The sequence below is a fragment of the Nilaparvata lugens genome, chromosome 12 (genome assembly GCF_014356525.2).
Source record: "Nilaparvata lugens isolate BPH chromosome 12, ASM1435652v1, whole genome shotgun sequence".
NCBI lineage: Eukaryota > Metazoa > Arthropoda > Insecta > Hemiptera > Delphacidae > Nilaparvata > Nilaparvata lugens.
The window spans coordinates 9,763,836-9,790,429 of NC_052515.1; the positions used below are offsets into that span (position 1 = coordinate 9,763,836).

Below are 26,594 nucleotides of genomic sequence, written 5' to 3' on the forward strand. Positions count from 1 at the left end.
GCTCTTCAATACTCAGATAAACGAGCAAATTTTGAATCAAGTAGATAGCCTACTATTAGAGCCTAATTGATGAGCATCATTAGCATGTAAATAATTATTCGGTTTTAATGAAATTAATCTTACTTACAATATAATGAGGCTGATGAAGCTCCTCTTCAGGAGTGAAATGCATTCCTCAATACTCCAAGAAAAGTAAGTGTTTTTTCAAATATTTAAAAGTAACACAGTGTCTAAACTACAACAAAGTTATTATAAATAGTGTTTCGTCATGGAAAGCAGCATCAAATACAATAAGACACTCCCACAAAATTCCAATTTGAAATGTTTTAAAAACGTATTCTCAACATTTTAATAATCTACCTGTAAAAATACAAAAACGCAGGATAAATGAATAATTGAACAGCAGATGATTAATGAATCAATATTATATTTGGCTTTCTGAATCTGGAATTACAATTTGGTGGAAACTTAAATATTTTTGTTCAGTATATTTGATAAATAACATCGGGACAAAATCAACCGGTATAAAAAATTACGAATTAAAGAGAATCAAACATTAAAGAATTTCATAAAAAATATAGAAAACAATTACAAAAATCCAGCTTTAATTTCAACGTTACTATAATTTATTAATTAATTTTACTAGATAATCAAAAACTTCAAAATAGTTGGAAATACAAGATCCAGTCAGATTCTTAATAATACCCTACTAATGTCATATTATATACCTTGACATAATGGAATGATAACAGTATTCAATATAAAAAATAATAAGTATAATGAGTAAATAATGCTAATGAATATAACATGAGATCATTAGATCAGATTCATTTAAGCTCTTGTTAAATAGTTACGGTATAACAATTTAATAGAATACATTTAATTAACACTATTCATAATGAGTTAAATTTGGATGAAAGTTAACTTGCAAGCTAATTCTAAGATGAACCTGAAATTTCGATAAATTCTTGTTCAGAGAGAGATAGATAGATCAATAGATCTGGTTAACAGTGTGAAACAATAGTTGATTTGCTGTTTTATCATGCTTAAACATTTTTTCAAATTTTAATTTTTTAAGAATTATTCAGAATTTTATCTTGTTCCAACACCAATAGGTTCTAGTTTAACAATAGAGTTTTTAAAGTGAACCAGCCAACGAGATCATGCTTTAACATTTTTTTGGGAAAATTTTAGTTTTCAAGAATTATTATAATAAATTATATTTTTTTAAGTTTTGTTTTTTGGTTTTTCAAAACATACTGAAACATTATTATTTTATTAATCAGTATAAGTACAAGATTAAGAAACAGTATAGGCTAATTAGTTTCTTAGGTACTGTCTATCAAGGCACTTTGGAATGGCTTATGAAAGAGATTCGATGTTCAAATACAGAAATCGTCTAGTAAATAGAAGAATATACTCTTTCATATAACATCGAAAATTGAATTTCAAGGCACTTCAAATCATCATGAAAAAACTTTCCAATAATTAATCATTAATAACAACATATTAGCCTAATCAATTTTTTTTATTTTACTGAAAGGCACATCAAAATTACCTTAGTTTATATGAATACAACAATTTAGTTCATTAATGATTATTGATAATGAAGTAATGATTTTCAAATATCATGTCAAGTCTAGAAAAAATCATTATATCAGGTTATTGATGTAACCCAAAGATTTGAAAAATCAAAATGAAAACGAAAAATAAATATGTAATAAGAAGTGTACTTTATGAGATGAAAAAAATTATAGAACTTGAAAATAATGAATAAAGGCTTATATTTCATAGAGAAATCAATTAAGAGACTCCTCCAACCTCCAAGTTCATAAATACTGTAATTGTGGGAAAAACATACGATACAATAAGGTTACACAAATTATTCTGTATGTTTTATAAGAAAAATAATACATGACTTAAGCATAATAAAGTAAGTCCCAAACACGTTAGAGTAAGATAATATAAATATTGAGTATTGTGAAAGAAAACCCCGGTTTAGGCTATAACATTAAATTTCCCATCCAATAATAATATTTGTTTAGGTTACAGTATTTAGTAATTTTCTCTCAGTATAGTATAATGCAATATATCTTTTTTGAAATTTTCACTTTGAAGATTCTTTTACTATGAAAAGAAAGTTTATAGAATGAATTGAAATAAGAGAATTGAATCGAGAAAGTTAAGAAAAATGACGGAAAAAATCAATATTGAATACCAAAAACGTTGAAATTCACTGTCACGTTAAGTTCAGAGCAATTATAGAGAAGTCACAAATATTTCAATTTTTTTACTAGGCTACTTATAGAAAGATTGAGTACAATTGAATATCTGGCAGAAAAAAAACAAATGCAGAAATCTAGCCTAATCAATTAGAATAGAATATCTTTGGATGTAGTTTACAGTGAATACAAATAATCAATACGACTTCAGTATTAAACAACATACAAGACAAAACACAAACTAATGTGATAAAATTATTGAGAAATGAGACAATAATGGAATTAAACCATTTGACTTGTTTCTAATTTTTGGTATGAGTAACAAATTAACATACATGGTTAAAGATTCTGTACAACTAATAATACATAATGATAACAATGAATATTTTGGGAGAAAATATTGTAGATACAAAATAATAAGTAATCACACAAAATGAAAAAAAAATAGTTTTGAACACAGTAGTATCATACAAAATCAATTAACTGAGATCGAATGTAAGTACAAAATAATAACTAAGTTCTCAATATAATTACTATTATTACTACTGTATAAATAATAATTACTATTAACCAACTAATGATACACCTATATATAGTTATTTTTGGTTTATTGTACTTAATCTAAGTTCAATGTACAAAAAATACATATCGTCAATATGAAACAGTACAAAATATATATAATACAACAACTTTATACCACATAACAAAATATATTTGTTCAAGAGAAGGAGGAATCACATACCAGCAAAGCAATGTATTTTTATCTACATCATATTTAATCACTTTTGAGGTTTGGGTTTGAGTATCAAAGTATAACAAATTATTTTTTGAGAATAGATACTTAATTCAATGTAGAAATATAATAAGGAATATTCAATTCAGGCTACATCTTTCGTGTGATCTATAGTGAGTAATAGAATCATCATAACATTATATAAGTATCAGTCTTCCAGTACAATCCAATATATTTAATAAATGATTATGAAAGTGCATAAATGGATTAGTGGGGGTTAATAATGATAATGAGAAAATCTCACCAGAAAGTAAAATACATTTCTTTCGGTTTTTACAAAAATATTGTTCACAAGACTTGAACAATAGTCACATGCAATGTTTTTGCAGTCAAGCAGCTCTTTTATAAGGACTCAACCCTTCTGAAATTCAAAATCTATTAATTAATTTCACCTATTAATTTATACTGTAATAATATAATTATCCCACTCAAATAAGTCGAATAAAATAATTATATGAAACATCCCGTAGTAAAACAATTTACCCAACAAAAAATTGCCCAATAAGGCATCAAGTCAATTGAATAAAAAATTATAATTCCCAAAAATATTATGCACATTAATTCACAAATTGAAGTACTAAAACAATTTACTGAATAAAAAATTGCCCAATAAGGCATCAAGTCAATTGAATAAAAGATTATAATTTCCAAAAATATTATGCACATTAATTCACCAAGTCAAATACTAAAAAATAATTAACTCAACAAACAAAATGCCTAATAAGGCATCAAGTTAATGAAATCAAAGATTATAATTTCCAAAAATATTAAGCGCATTAATACACAAAGTCAAGTACTGTACTAGAAGAATCTATTCAACAGAAAATTGCCCAATAAGGCATCAAGACAATGAAATCAAATATTAAAATTTCCAAAAATACTATGCGCACTAATTCAGTCAACTGAAGTTTTTCAAGTCAGAGAGTAGAGTTCTCCATAGAGCTACACAACCATTTGTATTTTGGTTTACAATAAATGCAAAATATATTGGAAGTCATACACAATTGTAACTTCAGTTACAGTTAACAATTGTAATACTGTAACATCTAACCACAGTCAGACTACCTTATGGTACTTGAATGTTATTTTGTTTCAATAAAAGTTCCTTATGATAACTTCAAATATCCATGTTAAATTTGTGTCCTATTCTGTATAACCTCTCTCTATTCATATCTTACCTCCAATATATTTAAAAGTTGGTATATCTGCAATGTTACCCAACCCAACTTAATTTCAAAATTCTTCTTGTATAATCTGTAGCCCAGTGAACTACAAGCATGTAGTAGGCCTATAGAATGCAGTTCTTTAGCTCATTTCATGAATTCTGTATCATATGACAAGATATAACACTTTAAATACAGGTTTCAATGAATCTTTGTAAAAACTAACCTCAAAATTCTCATCATATAACATGAAAGTTGGTGCATTGAACTGTATAGTTTAGAATTCAGTGCTGTAGCCTATTCAGTATCATATAACATAATATAATGGATATAATACTTTCAAAACAGGTTTCAATGAAAACTTTGTAACATCCAACCTAACCTAACCTCAAGATTATCATCATATATAATATTTAGTGGAGTGTGTACCCATAGAATTCATTATTGCTGTAGCCTATTCTGTGAATTCTGTATCATATAACATAATATATTGATGATATACTTCAAATACAGGTTTAAATGTTACCTTTGTAAAATCCAACCTAACCTCAAGATTCTCATCATATATATAATATGTAGCCCAGTGGAGTGTGTATAGAATTATTCATTGTTGCAACCTATTCTGTGAATTCTATATCATATAACACAGGATACTGTATGGTATTAATACTTTAAATGCAGTTTATAATGAAACCTTTTCAACACTCAACCCAACCTAACCTCAAACTTGCCCACTACTTTGCTGTTGTGTCGATGACGTCATCTCAGATTCCCCCTCCTCGTCGCACTTTCAAAAGTGCACCTCTTGCACATCGGTCGGCGTTGTCGGCTGCTGGTTCTCAGCTGCTCCGCTAGGTGACAGCACTTGTTCGGTGGCGGCGGCGGCCATCTTGTTTGGCGGCAGATTTGAATCCGGCGAAGAGCTTCTGACCGGCACTTTGAGTGTGATTTCGACGGACTCGGCGATCATGCGTTCCAGTTGCAGAACGATCCAGTGCACTTGGTCGGGATTGGAGTTGGACAGATGGCAGACTTGCGGGATGAGATCTGGCAGAGATCCCATTTTGAGGCCACTGGCGGCGGCTACCAGACTGGCAGAGGCTAGTAGTGACGGCTTGCAGCGCATCCAGTCCAGTTCTGTAACAAAAGTAAAACAAAGGTTAGGTTGGGTTTAGAGTTTCAAGTTATTCATCTATTCAATAGTTCAATAAAGCTTAAACATTTTTAAAAAGGCTGCAGTTTAAAATTATAAAGAGTGGAGGAGAAAACTGATGTTAGGTTCAGATTCTTCAGTTATTCATCTATTCAACAGATCAAGATGGCTAAAACATTTTTTTAGAAAGCTGAAGTTTAAAATGATAAAGAGTGGAGGAGAAAACTGATGTTATAGTGAGGTCCACGTTATATTGACAGTATTTGATCAACTTTGGTTCTGCTATCCTTGTCTATTATTCGACAAAGCCGTTGGTACTATCCTTTTCTAGGTCCACAACGATGCCAATTATGTTTTTTACAGTGTAGAAATATAATTAATTAATGCAGAGAATCGGCATCGCTATTCTTCTATCTTTATTTACTGCCATTATAACGTGGACCTCACTATAGGTTCAGATTCTTCAGTTATTCATCTATTCAACAGTTCAATAAAGCTAAAACATTTAAAAAAAAAGGCTGAAGTTGACAATTATAAAGAGTGGAGGAGAAAATTGATGTGGAACCAGGGAAATGGTGGAGGGAGAGAAGTAAAAGCGGAAGAGGAAAATTAGGAGGATGAGGAGGGGAATAACGTTAAAGCAAAAGGACAAAGATGATTCATGAATTAGGGTTTGCTTGAATTGTTTAAGAAACAATTGTGTACAAGTGATAGAGTTAGAGATTCATTTGGTAAAAAGAGAGTTGGTACCGGTTGCACAAGATCCGGTCAAGTTTTAACCGTGATTAATCCACGAAAACCAATCAAAAAAGTCGTCTTTTCAAAAAAGTCTTCTCTGATTGGCTCTCGTGAAATTAATCACGGTTAAAATTTAACCAGCTTTTGTGCTACCGGGCCTTAGAGAATCATTTGATAAAACAGTCTGGGAAGGAAATAAGTGTCCTATACACGGGAAGAAATATCAACTACATTACTAGGCTAGTGGAGTTTATGGCAAGGAAAAATATGAAATTAATGGTAAAACGTATTTAAAGAAAAAAGATGAACCGAAGAAGAGAATGGTAGTACAATTGAAAAAGTATAATAACTGGAGAATATTATAATGAAAAAGGAAGATAAAAAGACTATCATTGAAATAAAAAATAAAAATCCAAGTGCCCTTTTTTTAAAATTGTTTATTAACGACATGTTTAGGCCATGATGCCATTATCAAGACTTGATAATGCACAAATGACTCGTAAATAAAAAAAATTAAAAAAAGATAGGCTACTTGGATTTCTATTTTTTATTTCTATTCAAGAGTAGCCCTACCGAAAAAAAGACAATACACTATCATCTATTGAATAAAATGGAAGTTAGGAATCAAGTAGCTGAAATAAAGTTAGAGAATCAAAACAAAAAATAATGTGAACAATATTAATGTTGAATATGGTAAGTAACATAGGAACAGTAAGAAAAAGTAGCAAAACCAGGAGAACATTTTACCCTGAGGGTGCATAGCTTAATAAAAATAGATTTAATTTAACCCAGAGAAATGGTACTTTAAAACCCCTTGACTGTTACGAGTAGGCCCCTACGTTGCAAAAGTGGTGAAAAACAATAATTCACCTGATTAAATATTAAATTATTCGTTTTTTACACTGTTGCACAGTCAACGGTTCTCAACTAGTTGATGAAAAAACTACGGGCTCATGAATAAACGGAACTACTTTCACGCTTCGTTGAATTGCACAACTGTAGTATATCTGTAGATATCAAAGTTAAGGCTGTTTAATACTAAAGGAAGTATACCTTTAGATACTGTAAAAAAAATTTCTAACAACAGGTAGGCACTACCGTACGTGGAATTCCGTTATATTGGTGAATGTTATAAATAAGGAAATAAATGTTACAATACTGTAATGATAAATAAGGAATAGGGGAAGTAGAAAACGGAAAATAAATCAATGGGAATAATAGCTAGAATAGGATTGGAACGATAAAATAAATAAATTGAAATGGAATTGCAATATGAAATATGATACGAACAAAAATAAAAGCAAACAATGAAAATAATGACAAATATTGTCGAGATTAATACAAATCAAGTAAGAAAAAGGTGTTGAATAATCATTGCTCCAAAGAACAAAAAATTAGGCTATTATAAACGTATTTTAACCAACGTTTTTATTTTAAAACGGTATCTTAGAACCACCTGGTTCCTGGCATTAAATCAAATACGTTAGATCGTAGAAATATATTTGAAAAGAAAATAAGGACATGGGAATAATAGGTGAGAAGGATTAGTAATCTAAGAAATAAAATAAGCTATAATTATTGTTCGAATTGTGCAAAGATTTATTCCTAGATTTGCATTACCATATTATTTACATCAAGGATGAAAGTAAATAATGGGAAGGAGCTCTATGTTCAACAATAGAAGAACTATTTTTTATAGAACCTTACCCTAGATTTTCACCCCTCGTTTTTTTTCTTTTCTACCCTGCCTACTTCCTTCTTCCTTGTCTCTTTCTATCCTCTTCTTCTTTCTCTTCCGTTTCTTCACATCTAAATACGTGTTACATCTTTCTCTCTATTCTTATATTCTTTCTCGACTCGATTATTTCTTCAATTCATCTTTTTTATTCATTTATTTCTGTTCCCATGTCTGTATATTATTCAGATTTTCTTCCTCAATAATTCAAAACGTTTTTATTTATTTTATTTTATTCATAGACAATAGATACAATGCAGGTAAAAACAACAGGCATTCGCCCAAAACTGCTTTAAACCTTAATTTTAAACCTTTAAAAACGTTCTCCAGTCTCTGATATTGGAAGCATTGTTTTTTACATACGATTCCATCAAATCAAGTAACTCTAGACGACATTGATTCTCCATTTTTTTATCAACCCTTTCTAGCGTTTCACATTCTATAATTATTTATGTAATTCAAGACTACACTGAGACAAGATGTTTTAGCACCTATTCCTAACAATTCACGAAACAAGAGAAAAAAATTAATTCCAATTCCTTTACGAACCCTTTTTACCACTTTTTTCTCCTGAGATTTGAGGGTTTAATAATAATTCAAAGAATAAAAGAAAGACAATAAAAACCAACTATCAAAACACAGGTGTGATGAAACAACAAAAAATCAAGAAATAAAACTATAAATAATTCAGGATAGTACATACGTTATGGATTCCACCTGGGGTAGTATACAAAAAAGTGGATTTAAGAAAAAACTACGATTTTTTTCAGCGTTGAATCCTTTATCGTAGATAATCCAGCTGAATAAATCCTGCTTACTTTTGGTTTACGTTTTCGCGAATGGAAGGGAGAAGAAAGAAATCCATTCAGAAGAGTGAAAAAAGGGATAAAAAACGGCCTTAGGGAGGGGCCTTGCCCCTTTTCAATTGAAAGTCCTTCAACGGTGATTCACCTGGCTATTTAAGTTGAGGATTGTTTTTTTTTCTATAATCATTTCATTCACATGTTCATAACTCATTTCAATCAGGTAGGAAGGTATATTGCCTACTGCTTTGTCTGAATTACTGTACTTGACTATCTTTTGATTTCATCACTTTTCTTATAGTTGTATGCATTATTTTCTCTCATTTCAGCAAAAGAGAAAAGATAAAGTGTCAATATAATTATTCGACAATGTTTCTAATTTCTCTCATTCTACCTCTAGCCACTTTCTATCACTCTTCACTTTTCTTTCTCTCTGTCTCTCTTCCTCTTTATCTTTCTTTCTCTTAATTTAAATCAATCAATTTTTCTTTCATCATGATAGAAATTAATCAATCAATTTTATTCTCTTAAAATTTACAATTTTATAATTGTACCATCTATAGTATGAACAAGTTCAACTTGGACAGAAGTAAGAGGTATTTCATCCGATATTCATATTTGACATTTTTCGAACAAAGCCTAATATTGCTCTCTACAACCTTTTAAACACCTCAATTGCAATTTTCAATTCAATTCAAAAATTAATTTATTTCGCACAACATAATATTATTACAAAACATTGTACCGGCTATAAATACAAAAATAAAAAATACTAATGAAAATCCACTTTGAAAAACAACTCATTTTAACATTATTTCTTATGCTTTAGAGGACAAAAACATAAAGCGGAATAAAGATGGGCACTTTATTACCTCATTGTAGAATGTTTTTTTTTTATAAAATAGAAACAACTGATAAATTTCGAGCCTGAAATACAAACAAGCTACTGAGTAAATTTGATTTGAGGGTATAACATTATTAGGCTATTTAGGTGAGACTTTTCCATGATCAATCTTCGATACAGCATAATTTTTTCATTAATCTTTGTTATATAATTTCTATTCATATTCATCATTTCTACAATAATTTTTACTTCTGATAACTATTCGATATTCATCTCTCATCATCATTCTCCTCATTACCCACACACAAGCCTGGAGCTCATGTGGGCATCACCCTCAGTAAAGAAAAAAATATTATGAAGAATATTTCTGAACAATTTATCCTGACATTTTTTCATCCAGCATGACAGCAACAACAAAACTATTTCATTTACTATCTAATCTCTTGGTGACATTTCGGCAGATGATTTTGCAGCGGTCATGATATCAAGTCTACTGCAGATGTCCAAACAAGAATGGTCGGTCCATGACCTTTCTGCAGAGAGAGAGAGAGAGAGTGAGAGAGAGAGAGAGAGAGAGAGAGAGAGAGAGAGAGAGAGAGAGAGAGTGAGAGAGAGAGAGAGAGAGAGAGAGAGTGAGAGAGGGAGTGAGAGAGTGAGGGAGAGAGAGTATGATTCGGAGGGGAGGGGCAGCTGATACTGTCCGAATAGAACTGGACCAGAAAAAAGTTTAATAGATCACCACATTAAAAACAAGAAATTCACCCGTATGTAGAAGATTATAACATACAACACAAAGTATTGATAGAATGTATATATATTATGTCCAATAGAAGAATATACAACACGAAGTATAGTGATATATCCACTATCAACAGCAATATTATTATCTATCTTGAGAAATATACATACATAATTATAGTCTAGACTCTAGAAGTATATAGGATTTCCAAACTGATCATGAAGTATAAATAAAAATATAAATCTCAATAAATCAGAATACTGAGATTTATATTTTTATTTATATTAAAAGTGACCTAAAGAAAAAATACAATAAAATGTTGATATTGAAGTATATCACTTCTCTCTTCTCTTCTTTGCCTGCCTATTACATGGGAAACCATAGTTGGCTAGGTATCTTCCTCTCTTTTTTCTCTTCTCCAACACACCCAACCACAAATTCCATGGTTTTTTATATTTGTAACATTTTATTGTATTTTATTTGTTTTGTGATTCTTTATCATTTTGTTTTGTGTTTTAATAAGTTGAAATGGAAAACATTGAAAGAATGGTGGAAAACCTAAAACTGTAGGTCCATTCATCTCTCATTATCATCAGCCTCATTACCCACGCACAAGCCTAGAGTTCATGTGGGCATCACTCTCACAAAAATATATATATATTGTGGAGGAATATGAGTACATCTGGAAGTAGACTATAGATATAAAATTCTGTTCAATGGTTATAATATAGGCCTACACCCGTATATATAAGTATCTATATGTGAGTATCTTCTAGTACATAGTTATATAGTTCTTTATTAGTGTCTTTGACCTTGAAAGGGATTCGTACTATGGTAGTATAAACTAGTTCTACATTTACAGAGTGACGGCTGTAGGTTATTTGTATTGAGAGTTGCAGCTTGCAGTCTAACCTGGGGTAGAACAACCCCCCCCCCCACACCCGCCCCCGAGGGGTATCATCCGCTAGGGGTGCATCATCATCATCATCATCATCATCATCATCATCGAGATCAACATCCTGGTCATCAGCATCAAAGCATAGAGATCGTCATCATTTTTTCATATTTTGTCATCATCATTATACAATATCATCGTCATCAATATCATCATCATCATCAGCACTGAAGTATAGAGATTGTCATCATGATATTTTGTCATCATCATTATCAGTGTTACATGGGATGTTGCCTTATATCAGTGATAAAGCCAGTTTCTTCAGTTTAGAAGATTTCTAAAAATTAGAAGATCAACATCAACATATTCATCATCAAAATTGAAGCCATTGTCATCTGCATTATTTTCCATGAACAACATCATCATCATCCGTGTTTCGGATGGACACGTTAAGCCGTCGGTCCGGCAGCCTAGAAAGCAGTCGTTAGGTCATGTCAGAGGCCCTGAAATTGATCAGGTGCGACCTGAAAACTCTGACACCAGACCTGAGCCAGCCAGGTCACTCGATATTATTATTATTATCATCATCATAAAATCGTCATTTCTATCAGAGACAAGAAATATAGGCTTACGCTTATCCTTCATCTATGTTCCTATTGAGTGAAAAGATATGAAGGTATTCGGGATATGAAGATGTTCTCGACTTTCGTGGAGCAGTGTTTGAAAATTTGCTCATTCTGTTTGAATGAGTGAAATGTGTATTGACTGACTAAAGTGCAATCAATGATCTGAGGAACTATGAGGTTTTTTCTCACTTGTATGATAACGAGTGTAGTATCCATAAAATTATTCATTTATAATAATATTCTCATGAACTTTCTAGTTTAGCATGTGATCAATATTTTCTGTCATGATTTGTTTGCTTTTGTATTTGAATTGTGTAAACAACGCCAACCTGTTGTAGGATAATTTCCTAAAGAAGCAACTGTATTGAATAATAAAATATTGAGTGTAAAGACAGTAGAGGGAAGAGGGCAGATAGGAGAAGCAGTGGAGAAAAGTGAGAAAGAAAAATAAGATTTTCATGATGAAAACACAAATTTAAATTGTCAACGACTTTTTAAAATGTTTTCATTATGGAAAAGTACCACAACATCACTCACAACACAACTGTAAGGTAAGGTTGATAAATTTTCATTTACTGAATATAATGATTTACTACGGTAGACCAGTAGTTGCAGTCAAGTAATATAAAAGATATTACCCCAGGTGCATACTAGTATCAAACTAATCTTAAAATGATGCAGCTTATTACAGGCTAATATCCTGCTATTTGAAGATAGGATTATTTTTACTGGGAGAAAAACGAGATGATAACTTCCTTTACTTAGTCTGGAACTAGTGTATACATCCGTTTAGTTTCAACTTAATACTTGAAAAAAATGAAAAAACTCCAAAGCGGAACAGATAGGTGGAAATTGGACGTACATGACTGGATAAAGAAGAAGAAGAAGGAAAAGAAGAAGAAGATAATGAGAGGGATGGGTGATAGGTGAGATGCGCTCATCTCATGTAAACCTTCTGTTATGTCTAGCTTACGAAGATGAGGAGGGAAGAGGAGGAGGAGGAGGAGGAGGAGGATAAGCTTGAAAGGATGAAAAGTGATTGAGTAGGAAGTATCGGACATAAGTGACAGATCCTGGCTTTTCTTCTTCTTCTTCTTCTCCTTCTTCTCCTCCTTCTCACACTCTTTCAAGTCACCCACCTCATCCCTTCTTCTTCAAGCTGCTTCTTCTTCCTATGTTTTCGGATGATTTTCAACCAATCTGTGTCCTAAAGGTGATAATTACCAAATTAACTCTGCCAAAAATTCACCCAATATTCACTTTAAGGGGTTGTTAACTACAGGGTTATTGACCATAGGGTTACTGACCACAGGGTTCATGACCGAACTTAGTGTTAACAACCTTTCTTTCAGTGTTTTTTCCTGCCAGTTTTAGGTGTGGTTTTTCTAGTATTTGGGATCATTTTTTGTAAAACTGGTAGATTTGCCTGCTATAATAATCTTGCTAAAGAGAGGTTCAATTTTTTACTCTGTACTATTACTGTATTTACTGTAGCCTATTATTATTTTATACTTTACTATATTGTTTCATTTATACTGTTATTGTATTCGTCTTAACATTGTATACATCAAATTATCACTCTTGAATTAAATGAAAATTATATATTGTACATGGCAAAGTATGGTTTATAGTTTTTTTTTTCAAAAATATTCATTTGAAGCAAAATCGCGTATAAGTCTAGTTACATACACGACACATCGATTTTTGGACGTACGATTTTCTGCCGTTCTTATAAATTCTACTAAATTTAATGGAACTTGGCACACATCATCTGCTTGACATTATCTAAGGTAACCTTGTGCTATTCCTCTCCCAAATTTAGATAAGGTTACACGTAGTCCGAAATAGGTTAAGGCCCGGTTGCAAAAAACCGGTTAAATTTTAATACTGGTTAATTCCACGAGAGCCAATCAGAGAAGGCTTTTTTTAAGACGGCTTCTCTGATTGGTTCCCGTGGAATTAATCATGATTAAAAATTGACCGGATTTTGAGCAACCGGCATTATGACTTGTGGATCTCCACTTCACAAAATTTTTAGTCCTTAAATATTCTCACAAAGTAGATCTCCAAATTTAGATGCTTCAAAACATAGAAGAAATATTTAACTCTTCATACTTCGATTAAATTTATACTTCCACCATACTCTTACTATTCGAAACATAGTCTTCAATCATTTTGGTGACTGTTGTATGGCCAAGATATTTTCAAAACCTTAACCTTGTCCATAAAACATGTATCGACCATTTGACTCAGGCGTGATGACTTGACAAACTGAAACTGGAACCCCTATCTTAGGTCACCATCTCACCTCTCAAACTGCCTGTTTTTAATTATCTAAGGCCACCTAAATTTACATAATTACCTTTGATACGTCGTAACATTATCAACTTTTGGGTGCCTTATGAACAATGCGTCACAGGAATCATTTAATTAAAAGGAAACGATTATAATAATCAAGGACACCCAAAGCCCTTTTAGGGTCACTTCCTGACTAAGGACCTATGCTAAATACTTTTGTACCCCAAGAATGCGGTTTACACTTCCAAAAGTCTATAAATGGTTGTAATCTCCATTCATTAGTTTTTTACATGTGTATATTGGTGCAAAATACTGACAGGTTTGGGCATGTTAATTGGTAGTAGATTTTGGAGTAGACAAATTTGATTTTTGCTGGAATGTCTTGAAAATTGGGTGGACATGTTAATGAATTGGTTGATGTTAATGATCTGGTGTGAATATAATTGATGTTTTGCTGGAATGTTCTGGAAATTAGGTGGAAATGTTGATGATAGTGATCTGGTATTGGGGTGTGTGTAACGGGAACTAATATCCAATGATACTCGTAATTTTATTTTTGTTCCAATAAAAATTAAAGAGCGACCGAAATAATGGCCAAATTGCTTTGAAAGTTTTGATTAGTTTCTACTTGTATCTCCTGCATTACATGAATAGCTGTATGAGCTACAGTAATAAAATTGGGGAAGTTTTATGTTCATCTATGAAAATTTTCAAGATTTATTTAAAGGAGAGATAAATTTTTAAAAATTTTTGACAAGCAGTTATGGAAGACTAGCAGGTACTCGTGCTCTGCAAGGGTCTATTTTAAAACTTGACAAACCAAAAACTTGATGTAATGAAAACTTGAAAAATTGAAAATAGGCCTATAACAATCCTCGGTTGATTAATAATTTATATGCAAATTTTCAAGTAAATCAGTCCAGTAGTTCAGACGTGATGCGTCAAAAATAATTTTCCTAACCCGTACATGTATAAGCCAGATCTTTCCTGTATTATATAGTATAGATTTCAAAATTCTCTTTTTTCACACAATCTGGCAATTTTTGTAATATTTTATAACTATTAAAATGTTATATCAAATGAGGTATTAAACATTATGTAATACAGTATTTGATAAAAAAACCTCAGAATTCCGCTCGTGAATTGTAGAAAACTACAAAATAATAAATTTTCGAGTGGTTTTCCCATACAGCACTAAAAAAAAATATTATTTCTAAAACTAACTTGAAAATAATACAGATATATCTGAGAAAACTTAGGTCTTAGAAACCGCAATTGAATTAGTGATAAGCAAGTAAGAATGAGGAATAAAAAACAAAGCTAAATATTAAAAAAGAGTGTTATATCAGTGTATCAAGCCGTATGTAATCAAATTCAAATTTTTTTTGTAATTTTTAGCTCTGTTTTTTATTTCTCATTCTCACTCAATCAATTCTGATACATGTGATACACATATCCACTTCAACCCCTTATCAATCTTTTTCTCCATAACACACTGAATTTATTCTCTCTATCTTACGCTCTATTATTCCTAATCTTTCTCCTACTCTCTCTTCCCTCTTCCATCGCCTAACACGTGGTTAAGTGGTAGAGTGGACATTACAGTCCAAACTTCGCCACGTCATATAATAAAAAAGTCATTCTATCAAATCCACTACGGCGCGTGCGTCAATTTTGATACGCTATAATGCTCCCCAGCTATATACTGTAGTGAGTATGTACTATGTATATAGTATATAGATTGCATGAGGGGTATTACATATGGTGGGCTACATTATGATACATATATAGGTCCTGCATAGTTCCGTAGTATAGCCCAGGTGCTCGCATCACCTGTATGCTAATGGCATTGATGCTTCTTTTTCTCCCTCTTCTTCTTCTTCTTCTTCCTCTTCTTCTTCTTCTGCTACAATCTTCTGACTCCAATGATGCTGCCAGCATACAGTGAGCCCGGTGTTCACTGATTCCACTATAAACTCTCACTTTTTCATCAATGTCCTGTATTCTTCTTCTTCATCTTCTTCTTCTTCTTCTTCTTCTTCTTCTTCTTCTTCTTCTTCTTATTCTTCACTACCTCATCTTCCTCATTTCCTTCACCTCTTCTTCTACTCTTTCATCTCTTCTTGTTGTCCTCCTTCACCTCCTCTTCGTCTTGTTCCCCTTCTTTTGCTTCCATATTTGTCATCGTTTTCCTTCTTCTTCACCTTGTTTTTTTTACAATCAGTGATTGTATTCTTTTGCTTCTGTGCAGCAGAATTATGCTGTTCAAATCTCACTGAATATTGCATTTTGATATTGTTATCCTTGAATCTTTGCCAAAGTAATCAGAATTGAACTGATGATTGTTTTGAGAAATAGATATTGACGGTAATAAATATAATTTTACAAAAATGAAGTGTTATGATTAACAGAAATGTTATTACATTTCTGTCATCAAATACAGGCACGGCCCTAGGGACTTTGCCGCCCTGGGCGAGATCGGCAACTGCCGCCCCCCCGCAAGTATCCCCGTCTTTAATTGTTAATCCCAGGTTCCACCCCTCCTTGAGCGATCGCCTAACGCCGGTTACACATTGGGCGGTTTCTGCCGGGGCGGTAATTTCGCCGTCGCCGCCGTTCGAGCAGTAGTCTATGGACTTGAATGGAAGCTTACACACTGGGCGGCAGAAACGCCGCGCGGCTATATTGCCGTTGGCGTCAGCTGTGCAGCCGTCCACTGCCACTGCGGCTGGCGGTGTTTTGCTGCTCTTGTCTACGCAGTGGCGTACGTGACCAAATGGGCGTCAACACATTTGGCGGTTGTCTACCGTCGCCGCTGATCAGTCGTCTTTCCCAGTTGCTCCAAGTCAGAGGTCTTTGAAAATCAGCCTTTTAATTTTGTGTCTTGTTGTAAAGTTTGTAAGTTGTTTATAACATTTATTTATTGTTTTAAGTGTTTGTGGTTGACGAGTGTGAGAAAATGAGTAAGTTAATAGACAAAGAGTTGTTAATATCATTTGTAGAACAGAGGCCAGTTTTGTGGGACAAAACCCTCGACATATTTAAGGATCGAGATGCAACAAGGAATGCGTGGAAGGAAGTGTGTATGGTGATTAGGGGGGATTTTGAAACTCTGGATGACAAGGAAAAAACAACTGTAATATGTTGTATATCGCTGTCGATTTAATAAAAACGTTCATTTCAATGAAACCAAGCAAGGTGATTTCTCTGCTGTCTGCTTTTCCTTCGACGGCACAACAAAAGTGGTAAAAGTTGTTGCCTTTCCATTTTAAGTTAAACACTTAATAATATATACTTTTGAAAAATGTGTAAAATACAATTAACTGAACACTCATGAAACAGTGAAGTCACAACACATTTGCCATGAAGAACTACAACAATTATTTTGGCTACTGATCATACGTGGCGGTAATTTTGCCGCTCGATGTTTGGCGGTACTTTTTCCGCTGAATGTGTAAGCTCGACTTTTTTTTCGAGGCGGCGACGGCAGTTTCGCCGCCGCGGCAGAAACCTATTGTGTCTCCGCTGTGATGCGACACCACAGAGTCTCAGTAAACTCTAAAAAATTTTGATTAACACTATTTATTGACATTTAAACAAAAATTTGACAAATATAAATATTGGGGAACAGTAAAGTCCAGTCAATATAGACATAAAAAATGGGGGTTTGCTTGCAATTTATATCGTTATTTTATATTTTATTTGGATACATGAGAGAGGTTCAGAACCAAATTCTTCATGTAAATATTCCCTTGTGCTAATAAGAGTGGCCAAAAAGTTCGTATTTTAGGTTCATTTTCCAGTTTTCAGCTATTTCCGGCAAAATCAGTGATCGGACAGAAAAATTTGCTCTTGCCTTTTTTAAGATCATAAAATTCTGAATGAAATGAGATCATTCGGAACTCTCTATCTTCAATGAGTACTGAGCTATGATTTTTCAAATATGAGTGATATTTTAGGAAAAAAATCAATTTTGATCATATTTAGTATTTGATCAACAATATATCCCGATTACAATCTAGATGTAAAATTCAAAATCCCTCTGGGCATTTTTAGCTTCAACCATATCCCATCTATATTGTCCTCACAGTAAAATTTCGCACAATGATATAAGCTCATGAGATCATGTTCTATGAGAATCAACCGTTAGTTGCACTTCATTTCAGTATTTCCTAGTGGAGAGGCGTGCGAGGACACGATCAATCATCGCTTAAGGATCAAGCTATCAAAATTAAAAAGTTTTCTTTTTTCAATCATTACTTTCTGAGACATGAGCGCCTAAAGTTTAAAATTTTGGGACAGAACATTTCAAATTCGGTACGAGATGAATCCATAAAATTCAAAGGATAAATTCTTCATGGTATTTTGATTTAATAAAACAGAAATTTTCTGAAAATATCATTTTTGAGAAAGTTTTTCAATTTACTAAAAATGACCAAAAATAGTGTTAAGTTGAGTTTTTTTTGTAAATTGAATAACTTTTTCAAAAATTGATATTTTTAGAAAATGTTTCAAAATTTTCTTGTTTTATTCAATCAACAATACCATGAAGAATTTATCTCTTACCGAATTTGAAATGTCCTGTCCCAAAAATTTAAACTTTAGGCGTTCATATCTCAAAAAGTAATGATTGGAAGAGAATGTTTTCCTAAGAAACTTTTTCATTTTGATTAAATCCGGTACAAATCCAAATCAAAAAACTTGAAAAATAATAAAACTTTGTTTTGTTTTTTTTCTCATTGTATTTCTATAGTGGAGCAGAATGATAATACTGCATGCTTAGTTTTCTATTACCCTTTATTTTCACATGTTTTGTATTTTTTCATGCAGGAATAAAGTCAAATTTATTATTATTATTATTATTATTATTATTATTATTATTAAATATCACCAGTACAAGAAAGTTTATTTTTAGCCTTTGCACAGCCTTAAGACGTAGACTGCAACATAGTATTAGGCCTACTTAACTTGCTAAGTAATTAGAACTACAATTTCAAAAATAATTCATATAGATCAAATATATTATTCATGTCATCAAAGATATTATTTTTCTGTCTGTTTACCGTAATCTTGATTTTCATTCTAAGATTATTTATCAATTTCGAATGAATGCACTCTTGAGTATTATCAATCGACTTGTAATTTTTTTACCTCGCAATCAATAATTTTGAGATACTTTCAAAATATTGTACCATTTAAAGTGGAAATCTGCTGATTTTATGACGAGTACTCTTTGCTCTAGGAAAAACTAGTAACTAGAGTCGAAGTATCTAGAAGTAGTCCAAGTATATTTGTTACGAGTAAGATCAGAGGCAAATTATATTGTACCTTAGTCAAAGTATAGCTAATTATTAATTTATTGATTTCCAATTATTATTAATTTATTATGAATATCAGTAATATACAGTAAATGTATCATTTAATATGGAAAGTAAAATGTATGTTGAATGTAGCAGTGTTACAATTTATTAATATTATGCTGGCTATATAATTGATTGACCATTTAGTAGTATTTCACAAACTCAGTGAAGTACTAAATTGAACTGAACTAAACTTTTTTAATATATTCAATATTATCAATAAATATGAAATATAACATATTTTTATTACGATATTTACAATATCAACTTTCCTGATGAACGTCAGACCTCGTGGGTTTCAAATAAAGTTCGACATCTCCATCCTTACCACGTGGTTGTCAAAAATACAGGCGAAAGTCTTACATAATAGAAAAATGCAGGTGTCCCATACCTCCAGTTAACTTGGAAGTGATTTATACATCATTTTCAATTTTTGGGTTTCTTTTCAACACTTTTCTTCTTCTTCTTTTTCCCCCTTATCTTATTCTTCGTCTTATTCTATTTCTTCTTCTTCTTCTTCTTCTTCTTTTCTTCTCTTCTTCCTCCTCTTATCCTTGATTTGGCAGCTGGTATCAGCTTTTTATGTAATAAATTCAGTTTCCACACACCGTGAGTAGTCTACCAACCGTGATTTTTTCTTAGCCTTATTCTACTATTCTTATTTCTGTGATTTTTAAAGGGACCCTATCTCCGGGCCATTGTCCCCGTGTAGAAGGATAGGAAGAAGAAAAGAAAAAGTAAGAGAAAATGAAGAACTATAAGATTTTTAAATGGACCCAGACAGGAGACAGAAATAGTGAGAGAGAAAGAGAGAACGATAAGGGAACTGTGTAGAAATGTTTAGGTTCAACATTTTAAAGGGACCCAAACTGCTGCTGCTAGAGAGAGAAGAGAGAGCGTCATTGTGATCTCAGCAGCTTTGGGGAAACTGAGATGGAACGACCGAAATGGTGGAAGAAGAAATGAGAGAGAAGAAGAGAGAGGAGGCTGGATGAGAGAGAAAAATGGGTAGCTGGTACCAGAAGATTTTTAAAAGGACCTGTGATCTTTTGTGTGTGTTTGAGCTATAGTCCGCTAGGAAGATGGTCTGGGAAAATGAGATGAAAGAGAAGATGACGATGAAGAAGAAGAAGAAGAAGAAGAAGAAGAAGAAGAAGATGAAGAAGAAGAAGAAGAAGAAGAAGAAGAAGAAGAAGAAGACGACGATGATGATGAAGAGAAGAAGAAGACAGGAGTTGTACTCCAGTTGTAGAGTTGGAAAGAAGACAAAAAAAGCAGATCAGTGTTTTATTTTGCACCTGGCGTCTGGAGATTTAAAGGGACTCTCAGTGTGACGTCACAGCTCCTCCGTCTTTCAGTATCTTTCCTGTTATACTACGATGCCTCCTGGGAACTCGCCCACGTGGTCTTTACAGCCTACTCACTACTTTCGCTCAATAAATACCTGAATTTTTTTTCTCTAATATTTTTGTAGCTTCATTACATAACTAAGAAACTCAATTGATTTTACAGGATTTAAAATAAATAAATAATAAGTGCATTATATGTGGAGATTGAACAGCTTTAGATTTTACCACGTGGTGAAGAATTCAAAATCTCTCAGATTCAGTCTGTAGTGTTGACGCCATATTTTTTGTTCAGAATTTAAGTCTATTTGTGTATTTTTTACTTTTTATTTACAAATTCGGTCTTAGTTTTAGCAAAAACTGTCGTCAATATAATCTATGACAGTACTAATTACTGAATAAAATAGCCTGGAATCGTTACAACCACTTCATCAAACAACTTTGAGAAACAAGTCTCGGATGTTACACCACCATCAATTTCTAGTTTAACACATGATAATAAACTATGAAAAACTCTAGAGAACTAAACCTAGTAAACTCAAGAGTTTAACTAGAGCTTGATAATGTTCTAATTAACAAATTAGTATTAGTGACAAATTCAAATGGTTCATTTCGGGATCTACCATATAAACTTCAATATTACAAAATAATTTTCAGTAGTAGATATTAATAACATGTAGTTAATTTTTCAACTGTAATGGAGGGTTGTCATTTGTCACTCAATATTAGCCGAAGAAATCGCGGTTCTGGGATCGAAAAATGCAAATCTTTATGAATAAATTGTTATTTCGATATTTATGAAGATGAGAATTTAGAAAGAAGCAACATTTAAACAATGTGTAATAAATTATTGTTCCAGTATATGAGATCTATTCCAATTTCAAACTACATCTTAGAAGTTACTTACAAGTTTACTTTAAACTTCCAACTTTTGCAATGCATACAAAGCTGAGATCTAAATATCTCAAAAATTTCATTTTGACAAAAAAAAAACTAAAAATCCATCCATTCTCTCTGAAGAGCGACTCCTCTCAATAATCAATACCGAGTCACCCTTTCTAACAAATTTAGTCCACTTTTCGGGTGGAATTGAGTGTCGTCAATATGTAGGACGGACTGAATCATTGTCTCCTCTAAGTTTTGGTGATAATTAAGCCAATAAGCCAGCTAAGCCCGCACACTGACCAATCCAACTCAATTGAGACCTATTGTCTGTGACAAATCTCTATCTGGAGAACTTAAGTCACCACACTGGGAAAATTATCCTTTCCACAGTTCAGAATAACTCAACTCTTTCATCTCTGAGTAAAATGATAATCATTGACTTTTTTCTGGGTACGTTAGTTGTGAAGGTGATATTTATACTAAATAGAATCAAATTAAAAAGTATATCTAGATCTAGTCTTTTCATTAACTTTCATCTCCAAGTAAAATGGTAATCACTTTCCTTTTCTTTTTTATCATTTGTGAAAGTGATATTGTGGTAGTTATTCTTACTGAATAAAACAATATCTGGTATTTTTATTCAGCATAGTGAATAGAATGATATCTAGTCTTTCTATTCAGTTTTTTTAGTTCGTTGTAGAAATTCATCGATAGTTCAATAGTAAAACCTGACACAGGTTTTCTCACTGATAGAAAATTATGAAGTATTTATTCTCAAGTCTTCTCCAAGTAGAAATAGTATTTTCTACAGTTAGTATACTATGTATTATTCATCAAATTAAGAGAAGAAGATCTCCGTTCTTCTGTTAAATGGGTGTTCACTTGATGGGCTATCTATACTATTGTAAACTGTATCTTTTTGCTAAAAATATGATTTGAAATTATTTAAACTGTATTTAAATTCGATTAATAGATAATATATTAGCTCAATAAGTGGAGAAATTTCTCAAACTATTTACAGATAGCTTGAAAAATAATAATGTCTCATGATCGTTCTTAAACTGTCTGTCCCGGATGATATATGACAGTCGTGGGACCCATACACCCATTGACGGATTGAACTTTATATTCAGGCTGGGTGAGACCTTCCCGCGAGGGTCTCCCCACCAACAAAAAGCCATACGTATTTAGGTTATTGTATTTAAAAAAATATACACTATGATAAATACTGAAATATTTACTGTGTGAGACCTTCCCGCGAGGGTCTCCCCACCAACAAAAAGCCATACGTATTCACGTTATTGTATTTTAAAAAATATACACTATGATAAATACTGTAATATTTACTGTATATATTGAAAATACTGTAATATCCTACTTCTTATCCAAAATAACATACACCCTAATAAATACAGTAATATATTAGTACTTGAAAACTATAACCTCAAACCTTAAAAACCCCAACATACGCATTTACTTTATCGTACTTGAAATAATATACACTATGATAAATACTGAAATATTTACTGTATATACTGAGAATACTGTAATATAGTACTCTTTTTTAAACTGTTTTTGGTAATTTCTATGTTAATTTTGAATATTGTTATTATATTATCGTAGCAAGATTATTTGTAATGTTCGTGTTTTGATCATTTGTTCTGTTAATCAAGAATGTATTATGTATCTGATTAGGATAGCAACTCCTATTTGTATGAGTACTTGCTCAAGAACAAATAATAAAAATATTTAATTTGATTATAATAATGTAATATCGTACTCGAAAACTTTAACCTCAAACCTTGAAAACTTTTGAACCTGAATAATTATTATCCAGTTATTGTAATCTGTAATAATTATCACAGTAATCATCACCAGCCCTCATCACAGACATAATAATTCCACCACCCATTATAACGTGGCAATGAAAAATACTGTTCCACATTTCCTTCCGATCAAACTTGACCTTCAGACGGGAATCGGAAGCCACGTGACTGACGGAGAAAGAGAAAGAGTAGAAGGAGAAGAGAAAGAGAGAGGAGGGAGAGTGACAAAGAAGGACAAGAGAGAGAGGAAGAGAAGTAGAGGAAGAAGGAGAAGAGGAAGGAGGAGAAGAAGAAGAAGGAGGAGGAGAAGAAGAAGAAGAACAAGAAGAAGAAGAAGAAGAAGAAGAAGTTTAGACAGATGATGAAATGTGATGTCTAGCCTAATTGTAGTTGTAGTAGTAGTCGCGATGTGTGTGTAACAGGTAAGGAGAGTGAGAGAGAGAGAGATAGAGAGAGAGAAAAGAGAGTAAAAACAAGGTTAAGTACAGAGAGAGAGGGTGCACTGCAAGGAAACGATGCCTATCTACTCATGCATCTTTTACCGTTTGCCATATGTCGTACAGTCTTCTTCATCATCATCATCTTCTTCTTCTTCTTCTCTTCTTCTTCTTCTTCTTCTTCTCTTCTTCTTCTTCATCTTCTCTTCTTCTTCTTCTTTTTCAGATCCCTGACCCCTTCCTGTTTTTCTTACCATCCATTTTCATTGCATTTCCCGATTTTCCTTATGTTTTCTCCACTATTTCCTCCTGTTCATTTCATCATTTCATTTTCTTCTTCTCCTTTCTTCCTCTTCGTCGTCTTCTTCTTCCTCTCCCTATTTTATTTGCTATAATTATATTTTGTGTTAAATTATGTAGTGTATTTTACCGTTATCCAGTTTTTCTTCACTGATATTTTCATTGCATTTCTCGATTTTCCTTATGCTTTCTCCACTATTTCCTCCTGTTCATTTCATTATTTAATTTTATTTTTCTCCTTTCATCATCTTTGTCGTCTTCTTCTTCCTCTTCCTTCTTTATTTGCAATACTTTATTTTGAGTTAATTATGTAGGTATATTTCACGCTATCCAGTTTTTCTTCACTGATATTTTCATGCATTTCTGATTCCTTTTTCTCCACCTTTCCTCCTGTTCATTTCATTATTTAATTTTATTTTTCTCCTTTCATCATCTTTGTCGTCTTCTTCTTCCTCTTCCTTCTTATTTGCAATACTTATATTTTGTGTTGAATTATATTGTGTATATGTTGTTTAAATTAATTTAACTATGTATTGTAATGCTGTTTAGTGCAATGGGTCTATCAAGACCTAGGACATCATAATAAAAATCAATGAATCATCATCATCATCATCATCATCATCATCATCATCATCATTATCATCATATTCTCCTCCTCCTTCTTTTTTATTATTTCTTCCTTGTTCTTCTTCTTCTTTTCCTACTCCTCCTTATTCTTATTCTTCTTCTTCTTCTTATTCTTCTCCTCGTCCTTCTCCTTCTTCTTCTCCTTCATCATCATCATCATCATCATCATCATCATCTTCTTCTCCTCCTCCTCCTTATTCTTCTTCTACATCTTTTTCTTTATCTCTTCCTTATTCTTCTTCTTCTTCTTCTTCTTCTTCTTCTTCTTCTTCTTCTTCTTCTTCTTCTTCTTCTTCTTCTTCTTCTTCTTCTTCTTCTCTTCTTCTTCTTCTTCTTCTCCTCCTCATCCTTCTGCTTTTCCATTATCTCTTCCTCATTCTTCTTCTTCTTTCTCTTTTCTTCTTCTTCTTCTCCCTCTTTCACTCTCATTCGTATCCCATGTTCATGACCAGACAGTCTTCTATCTCTGGAATCTCTTAGCATACGATTACGACTAATTACTGATTGGGAGTGAGGTCTGTTATATTCTTCCATCTTCCGTTTTCTTTTCTTCCACAATCATTATTATTCTTGACCGTTCTTTTTTTGTCTTAACTCCCTTCTCAATGTCCTTGTGCTTGGTCACGAGATATTTTCCACTTCCATTGTACAGTTGGATTCAAGTTTAGTAGGTTAGGATGATAACTGGATACAAACTTCTATTGTTATCCGATCAATTGAGAACACTGTTTCCGATAAAGAAAAAAATCAGTTTCGAGGAAAAAAGAAGATTCTGGAAAAAGTATATGTGACAAAAAGATCAAATTTAAGATAGTTTGTACAGGAAAATTGAGAAGGGAGAATGTTCACGAAAAAAATTCTTGATAAATTTAATGTTCTATGGATTTCAAGAAACTCTATCAATTCATTATTATTGAGTTCAATTTATTATTATTCATCATTATTCGTTCCACTGAAGTTTCTCTGATTGCAGTTGTTAATCCATTCATACCTTTCAGTGTAAAATGAATGTTTCACTCACAATGGGCGGGTCTTGTCTCGGCCAATGACAGCCTTTCACTTTTATAGGCATAACCAACTACCAATCATAAGTCTCCATTTATAGTATTTGCAGTACATATATCTATTCTGCTGCTCCATTTTTAAGATTTCACATCTTCTTAAGATTGAAATAAAATGAAAAATTCTTTATTAGGCGGAGTTAGGACTTTCAAGCCCTCTCTACTACTCGAAGATTTATGTTGGTGTGAGAGTGGTTTCTCGTTATAACTAGATATTTTCCATTCTATTTTATAACAAGATAAAATCCATTTCATCAATTTAATAAATTTTAACTTGATGTAAAGTGTATCATATACAAATTATCATTTCGATTTTGTTTGAACGTCTTCTTGAAATAGACGCCATTTTGAAGTGATACTGCGATCCTATTCGTCAAAGCTTTGACCAATCCCAAGATAGGTGTTTGACAGTGAACACTCACTCCCACTCCTATCCTACTGAACCTCATTCGTCGTTAAATAGCTGCAATTATTTCGGATGAAAACGAATTCCATTTGGAATTTACATTCTACGTCTAACACTGTTGATAATATTTTAAACATTAACATTCTGAACGGAGTTCCAATCAGATACTCGTTGTTCATTATGATTAGGTTTTTTAATTTTTGTGTTTTTTTCATGATTGAATTACTTGATTTAATAATACTATTATTAAGAAAAAACTACTAATTAATTGAATAACCTTCCGGTAGTCGCGCCCTAATCAATCACACGAGCAGTCGCGTGTTGTATTTTGTACAAC

General features: G+C 32.4%; 1 protein-coding gene across 1 annotated transcript in view; it reads right to left on the reverse strand.

Moving 5' to 3' along the window:
- Positions 1–1,035: 1,035 nt before the first annotated feature.
- The window catches only part of LOC111044416 (G1/S-specific cyclin-D2), a 106,340-nt gene continuing 80,781 nt past the window's right edge, over positions 1,036–26,594 (reverse strand). Inside the window, exon 4 of the mRNA XM_022329567.2 lies at positions 1,036–5,315. Coding sequence (XP_022185259.2) covers positions 4,969–5,315 — 347 coding nt within the window. The 3' untranslated portion in view covers positions 1,036–4,968. The remainder of the gene's footprint in view (positions 5,316–26,594) is intronic.